At 39.9% G+C, this 8,665-nt stretch overlaps 1 protein-coding gene across 5 annotated transcripts in view; it reads left to right on the top strand.

Annotated features, from left to right (window-relative positions):
- Positions 1-752: 752 nt before the first annotated feature.
- Positions 753-8,665, top strand: part of LOC115273595 (signal-regulatory protein beta-1-like) — a 22,304-nt gene continuing 14,391 nt past the window's right edge. For 3 of the 5 annotated variants that reach the window (XM_029916702.1, XM_029916703.1, XM_029916704.1), the window contains exon 1: positions 753-892. In XM_029916702.1, coding sequence (XP_029772562.1) covers positions 823-892 — 70 coding nt within the window. In that variant the 5' untranslated portion in view covers positions 753-822. The remainder of the gene's footprint in view (positions 893-8,665) is intronic. The other 2 variants (XM_029916705.1, XM_029916706.1) reach the window with 1 other exon arrangement.

An 8,665-nucleotide genomic window follows, 5' to 3' on the forward strand; every position in this document is an offset into this window, starting at 1 on the left:
TTTCCCTGGCAGAAAAAAAGTAATTGGACCCACACATGATACATATTTAGTCAAATGATGTTTGGAAAAGGTGCCAAAGCAACTAAATGTGAAAAGGATACTTTTTTCAACAAATGGTGTTGAAACAATTAGATATTCATACATGGAAGAAGGAGGAACAGGAGGAACAGGAGAAAAGGAGAAGGAGGTAGGAGAAGAGGAGGAGGAAAATAAGAATCTAGACTGTTTCCTTATAACATATACAACATTTAATAATGCATAAAACATTTTCCTTATAGTGATGTTACAGTACAATATACACAAAAATACTAAAAACAAATTAATATGATCAATGTATTACAGACTAAAAGTCTAAATTTAAGGCTAAACCTATAAAACTTCTAGAGGAAATAGTAGGAAAAAAATAAAGCTGAGTATAATGGTCTTGATTTACCAGAGACATTTTAGATAAGATACAGAAAGCACAATCTATAAAAGTACACATTGATCCATTTGACTTCTGTAATCTCTCTACATAACTTGAGTCCTCAAGAGTGGGGAGCACTCCTGGAGGGAGCAGTGGCCCCATGCAGGGAAAAGGCAGTGTTTCTCCTGGGCCTCTATACTCCCTCTGAAATGTAAAAGAGGACCCCTCACCAAGTGAACCCTTCACTGCCTGACTTCATTTCACAATCTAGAAGCAGATCGCTGCCTCACAGCCACGTCACCCCATCATAGGCACTTCCTCTTATTCATGGGAGGAGGCGGGCTTTCCTCTCTATAGAAGAGGTCCTTTCTCCCCAGCACACACATTTGCACAGAGAGGGTCTCCAGGCCTCTACAATGTTGGCCCCTGGATCTGGGTCCCCCCCTCCTTCATACCTGCTGCTGGCTGTGCTGTTGGGACTCACAGGTAAGCATTGCCTTGGGGTGCAATCCCCTTTCCCTGCCCCCTCAACTTCCCCTGTCTCTGGACATTAAGGACTACCAGCTAAGCCCAGGTGTGCTGGGCAGGGCCATGATAGAAGGCCAAGGACTGGGTGTCATCTGAGAGCATGAAATCCGGGATGTGAGCATTTCCTTTGTGGATCCATCACCTGCAGCTGGTTACCAGTGGTGTCCAGACAGGGGATGTTTTAATCAGCCACAAGGACAAGTGTACGTATTAAAGATCTAATCCTCACAACACCCCTGCCCGATACGTAGGACTGTGCCCCAATTGGCAGATGGAGAAATTCAGGCAGAGAGAGGAAATGACTAAGTCAGTGCAGCTGATGGGATTCGTGTCCAGGCCACCCAGCTTCAAGGTTCCTTATTTTAAAGTTTTTTTTTAATGTTTTATTATTTTTGATACAGAGAGAGACAGAGCATAGAGGGGGAGGGTCAGAGAGAGAAAGAGACACAGAACTGGAAGCAGGCTCCAGGCTCTGAGCTAGCTGTCAGCACAGAGCCTGATGTGGGGCTCGAACCCATGAACGTGAGATCTGACCTGAGCCGACTGAGCCACCCAGGCGCCCCAAGTTTCCTTATTTTAATGCTGCTTGGCTTCTCTGTGAAGGCTAACTGCAGAAACAACAGAAAATGCAGAGAGGCAAGCAGAAGAAGAGGCATCACTTACAACACTCTGAGGTCTCCCGAGTTCCACTTCTGCTGTGTGTACTCCCAAACTTTCGTTAATGATGTTAGATGTTGCCTATGTGCCGAATCTTTTCCTGAGCTTTTGACATGTACTATAATTTCATATAATTTTGAAAATGATCTGTACACTAGCATGCTAGGCCATACTTTGTGTATGCTTGGGAATGTAGTTGTGTATGTGTGTGTACACGTATGAGTGGGCGTGAGGAAGGGTAAACATACGGCTGCGTACACACACATGGGATATTTGAAAATTCATTCCTTATTTCTTATGTCTCACATCACATCCATCTATATGAAACGTACATTGAACACATGTGTGGTTAGCTGTCTCTCAGTGAGTCACCTTCTTTTTCGACTTCTTTAAACTTACAGGTCATACTCCATCAAGGTCCTAAGGCAAGTAAACTTCTTTCTGGGTAAAATGATTAGAACCTTGTGTATTACTGCCTTGGTGGCCCTCTTCCCTACTGGATCAGAGTGAAGAGGAAAGAAGGGGATACAGACAAGGAGAGTCCTACCTAGATGATCTGCGCCTGTAATGATATCCTGATCCCAATAGTCTAGTGGTGGCTGATGCCTCCAGGCCTCAGGAAATCTCATGAGTAATAACGTTCCAATCTCCTGAGAACTCACTATGTGCCACATGCACTTGGAGATGCATGTGTCTGTCATTTCCTACGATCTTTGCATCAGACTCAATTTGTCTCCTCTTAGCTTACAGATAATAAAGTTGTCACGGAAAAGTTCAAGGACACTCAGTGGTGAATGGCAGGGCTGTGGTTTGAACTCGGGCAGTCTGATTCTAGAGCTCCTGGGTCTAACCATTCCTCTTCTCAAACTCTGTGGCCCCAAATCCATCCCTTGAGATTTCTGCAGATCTGCCAATGGATGTAGGGAACAGAGGATATGGGGAAGACATAGTATTTGTGGTTTGCCTCTCTTGGGCTCTTCTGCTTCCTGCGTATATGCAAATGATTGTTTCCCCAAGACATCTTCATGGGAAACTCAGCTTCTCATAATTTCCTGAGAAATAGTCAACTGAAACTAGACTGTGGGGTCTCCAAAAGGGGCTGTCTGATTCAATTCATGCATTACATAACTATTTCCTGGATAACTACTAAGTGCCAAGAACTGTTATATGAGCTTAGGGGGTGCTGGCTAGGTAGTGGGTCCTGTGGAGGTTACACCATAGTGGACAAAAGGACTGGAAACAATAGACATACCAATTGAGCAAATCCCACAGAATACCAGAAAGTGATGAGTGTTAGAAAAAAAACATGATAGTACAGACAGCTAAGAAAATGAGAGATTCTTTAGAGTGAGAGGTATATAAAGAGGCAGGCTTGATGGGAATCACTGAAAAGGGAGATTTGAGGAAGACTGTAAAAGGGTGTTGGTGTGGGCTATGTGATTTCTGGAAGAAAAGCCTTCCTGAACAGCATCAGAACAACATGCACACAAGTCCTGAGAGTAGAATCCTCCTGTTCTGTTCAAGGATTTGGGCTTTTCCTCTGAGTGAAATGGCTATCATTGCAAGACTTTGAAGACAGAAGTGACATAATGTGAATGTGTTTTAACTTATTCTGGTATTTGGTTGAGATTAGACCACCACAGGGCACAGACAGAAGCAACAAGAATATTCAGGAGTTCCCTGCGTTCATGCAAACAAGGACATATGGCTTGCACCAGGACTGCGGCCAGGAGAGGAAGGGGAAAGAGGTCAGATTGTGAGTCCCTGCAGAAGGGGAAACAAGAAGATCTCCTGATGCATATGATGTGGGGTGGAAAGAGGCTCCCAAGGGCTTGGATCTGAGCCTCTGGGAGAATAGTCGCCTCAGCTGAGATGTACAAGGATGTGTTGTAAACGGAGGAGTGTAGTTTGGGACATGTTAACTATGAGAGGTTCACTTCTATATCCAAAAATTGTTAAGTGGCTGGTTGGACATAGAAATAGAGTTCAGGGGCAAGGTTTGGGCCACAGATGGAAATATGAGGATTACAGATACACAATGGGCAGAGCTTACACCGTTCCCTCACTCCTTTTCACCCTCTAATCCCTCTTACCACCTTTCTCCCTTGTTACCTCCATTTCATCCCCCAAGATACATTCCTATTTCTTCCCATTTTTCTTAGCAGTTCAGCTTCCTGACCCCAACTTCTCCAGAATTTAAATCAAACCTCCTAAGGTTCCTGGCATACCCAAGACTTGCCTGTAATAGCACATACCCTTCTTACAAGGCATGTTTGGTTGCAAATTGGGCTAAGTGCATGGTGCCAGTTCACACTCTTTAAGACTGAACCACAAATATTCTCCCTGAGTAGCTAAGAAATAGAAAAGAACATGGGATGTATGTGTGGTATCCAGGAGCCCTCTCCTCTGATGTATATCCCTGCCCTGTTTTTAGGACACTTCAAAGGAAGGAAATATATTGTATTTCTCTATGTCTCAAGAGACTGGCTAGTCACTTAAGCAGTGAAATCCAACTGTAAAGTCTCAAACTTGCAGTTAAATGACTGCTCCCAAAATGACTGTGCCCCTTAAGTGTACACTGAATGTCCAGACATAGGCAATCTCCCACAATTCTTTTCAGAACACGAATAATTTTGTAAAGTACTATTTCCTTTGTTTAGGTATTCCCGTGGTTCAATCCCTCTCTTCAAAGGCAAGTTCCCAAATCTACCAGCCCCTGTTACCATACATTTTCTTTGTCCTCGAGCCATTTAGCCCAATTCCAAGGCTCTACAGGGAGCAATCCCCTTCTTTGAAGCCGTGTTTCTCACTGAGCTAAACTACACATAACACAAAATCTACTGTGTAACCATTTTTAAGGGTACAAGCCACTGGCATTAAGTACATTCACAAAGTTGGGAAGCCAGCACCACTGTGCTTTCACACTGAAGCAGACACTCTGCACCCATTAAACAAGAATTCTCCATTCCTTTTGCCCCCCCCCTCCCAGACAGTGATACTCTCTATTCTACTTTTTTGTATCTATAAATCTGTCTATTGTAGGTACTTCATGTAAGTGGAATCATATGGTCTGTCCTTTTGTGTTTGGCATATTTCGCTTACCAAGATATTTTTTAGGTTCATCCATTGCATAGTACATATCAGACTATCACTGCTTATTAAGGCTGAATAGAAGTCCATGAATATATCTACATCAACTTTTTTTATCTACCCATCTATGGATAGATATTAATTTGCTCTACCAACTTTGGGCTATCATGAGTAATACTGTTATGAACATGGATGCACATATATCTGAGTACATACCTGTAATTTGGGGTGTATTTACTGATAAGTGGAATATTCTAATCATATGGTAAATACTATATTTAAATTTTAATGAAAACATCACTGTTTCCACAGTGACTGCATCATTTATATTCCTACAAATGACACAATGTTTTCAATTTCTCCACATCTTGCCCAATCCTTTTTTCATGATTTTTTAATTTTCTCATATGTATTTTGGTTTTGCTTTATTTTGTTTTTCATAAAAGCCATTTTCAGGGAAAGTGGATCTCATTGCAGTTTGGATTTTCATTTTTCTAGGGACTAGTATTGTTCAACATCTTTTCATGTGCTTATGCACCACTTGAAGATCTTCTTGGAGGAAATGTTTGTTCATTATTTTGTTGTTGAATTATAGGAGTTCTTTATATATGCTGCTTATTAATCCTTTCTTAGACATATGATTTGTAAATATTTCCTCGCATTCTGTGAGTTCTCTTTTACTCTTGATAGTGTCCTCTACTGCCTAAAAGTTCTTTGTTTTAAGTTTACTTATTTATTTTAAGAGAGAGAGCACAGAGCAGGGGAGGGACAGCAGAGAGGGAGTGAAAGACAATGCCAAGCAGGCTCTGTGTCACCAGTGCAGAGCCAAATGTCGGGCTCAAATCCATGAATTATGACATTATTAGCTGAGCAATGGTCAGACTATAATGGACTGAGACATCCAGGGACCCCTCCAACAAAAATTTTTAATTTTCATGAAGTCCAATTTATATAATTTTTATTTTGTTATGTTTGCTTTTTGTTTCATATACAATAAATCATTGCCAAATCCAATTACACAAATTTTGCCTTCAGGTTTTTTTTCTCTGAATTTTATAGGTTTAGCTCTTACACTGAGGTCCCTTCATCCAATTCGAGCTCATTATTCTATATATAGTAAGGGGAGGGTTCAGCTTCATTGTTTGCCTGTAGATATCCAGTTTTCCCGGCATCTTGTGTTGAATAGATTGCTCTTTCCCCCACTGAATGGTCTTGGCACTCTTGAAAAATCTTTTGACCATACATGTAAGGGTTTATTGCTAGGTTATCTATTCTACTCCATTGCTTTGAACCTCTCTTTTTAGTACTAGAGTATGTACTCTACTTACTATACTATGTAGTTGGTTTTTAAATCAAGAAGTAGGAGTTTTCCAACTATTTTCTTCTTCAGGATTGTTTGGTCATCTGGGATTTGGGTCATCTGGGTCATCAAGATTGCACATGAAGTTTAGAATGGGCTCTCCTATGTCTGCAACAAAGAAAATGCCATAGGGATTTTGATAGCAATTGTATTTAATCTGTGGATCACTTTAGGTAGTAATGACATCTTAACAATATGAAGTCTTCCAATGCAGAAACAGAGGAAGTTTTCCATTTATGACTTCTTTCATTTCTTTCAGCAATGGTTTACACTTTTCGGTGAGAAGTCTTTCATCACCATGCGAAAATTTACTCCTTAAGCATTTTATATACTCTTTGATGTTAGTATAGGTGGAATTGTTTGCTAATTTCCCTTGTTCACCATTAACTTATAGAAATGCACTTAATTTTTTATTGTTGATATTGGTTTTATTTTTCTCCTAAGATTTTATTTAAACTCAGGGTAGCTAACACTCAGTGTAATCTTGGCTTCAGAAGTAAAACCCAGTGATTCAGCTCTTACATATGACACCCAGAGCTCATCTTGAAAAGTGATCTCCTTAATGCCAATTACACATTCAATCCATCACCCCTGCCTCCTATCTCCCCTCTAGCAGCCCTCAGTTTCCTGTTTTTAAAAGTCTCTTATGGTGTGCCTCCTTCTCTCTTTTAATCTTATTTTTCCTTCCCTTCCCTATCTCCATCTGTTGAGTTTCTCAGTTCCACATACGAGTGAACTCATTTGGTATCTTTCTCTGACTGACATACTTCACTTGGCATAATACCCTCTAGTTGCATCCATGTAGTTGCAAATGGCAAGATTTCATTCCTTTTCATCACTGGATAGTATTCATATACAATATATTATAGTATATGTGTTATATGTCAGTATATAGTATATAGAATATACTAGTTATTATATGTATATAATATTATATACATTCTGTGTGTATTTGTGTGTGTTTTATCCATTCATCAGTTGATGGATATTTTGGCTTTTGCCATTACTTGGCTATTGTTGATAGTGCTGCTATAAACATTGGGACTCATATGTGTCTTCAAATCAGCATCTTTGTATCCTTTGGATACACTCCGAGTAGTGCAATTGCTAGGCCATATGGTAGTGCTATGTTTAATTTTGTTAGACACCTCATACTGTTTTCTAATGTGGCCACACCAGTTTGCTGTCCCACCAACAATGCAAAAGGGTTCCACTCTGTTGATTTTCTTTCACACTTGATTTAAATATACTATAGAGATACTAGACCTTTTTATTTCCCTCATTCTGCTAGCTTCTGTTTTATTTTTCCTCTTCTTTTTCTGATTTCTCAATGTGTATAATTATTAATCAATTTATATGTTTCCTCTCTTTAAACATAGGCATGACAATCATAAATTTCCATCTAGAGCTGCTTTCACTGCAGATTGTAGGTTTTCACAAGTTGTGTTTCCATTTTTGTTCATCTCAAGAACATTTTAAGAATGAGGTGTTTATTTCTAAATATTTGAGAATGTTCGATTTCTGGTTCTGTTATTGATTTCTCATTTTATTTCACAAACAATTTCACCAGTTCACTGCTTGAAAAGAATTTCTTCCAGATTCCAGTAAGTTGCGTACTTCTCAACCTGTGTAATGATGGATCATACAGAGGTTTTTTTTTTTACAGTAACTCATTTCCAATAACAGTCTGGGGATACATATGTGGTAAAAAGAACAATGACTCCCCACAAAGAAGTCCATGTTATAGCACCCAGGACCTGTGAATAGTTTTCCTTATATGGCAAAAGAGATTTTGCAGAAGTGACTAACTAGAGACTATTAAATGGGGAGTATATCCTAGATTATCAAAGTGGCCCAATATATTCACAAGAGTCCTTGTACAAATGAGGAAGGGAAGTCTAAGTTAAAGAAGGACAGGTGACAAGAGAGGCAAGAATTTGGAGTGACGGGAAGATGGGAAACCATGAGAAAAGGATTGTGGGCAGCTTCTAGAATTTGAAAAGGCAAAGACCATAACTCTAGATGAAATGCCTTGTTTTTAACTAAGCCACACCAATTTTACTTCTGACCTCAAGAATTATACGGTAATAAATTTCAGTAGGTTTTGACATTGTTGTTTTTTTAATTTTTATTTAAATTCAAGAGAGTGAACACATAGTGTAATATTGGTTTTAGGAGTCAAATTTAGTGATTTGTCAATTACATATAACACCCAGTTCTCATCAAAACAAGAGCCCTCCTTTGTACTCACTCCATTTAGTCCATCCCTCCCCCACATCAGTTTATTCTCTATCATTAAGAGTCTCTTATGGTTTGTTTCCCTCTTTCACCCCAAACCAAATATGTTCATTTGTTTTTAGAGGTAGTACACACACACACACACACACACACACACACACACACACACACACACACAGAGCCATTAATTTTTTTCCATAATATTTTATTGTCAAATTGTTTTCCATACAACACCCAGTGCTCTTCCCCTTAAGTGCCCTCCACCATCACCACCACCTCTTTTCCCCCCTCCCCCTTCCCCTTCAACCCTCAGTTCATTCTCAGCATTCAATAGTCTCTCAAGTTTTGCATCCCTCTCTCTCCCCAACTCTCTCTCCCTCCTCCGC

This window comes from Suricata suricatta, chromosome 12, assembly GCF_006229205.1.
Source record: "Suricata suricatta isolate VVHF042 chromosome 12, meerkat_22Aug2017_6uvM2_HiC, whole genome shotgun sequence".
In the NCBI taxonomy this organism is placed as follows: Eukaryota; Metazoa; Chordata; class Mammalia; order Carnivora; family Herpestidae; genus Suricata; species Suricata suricatta.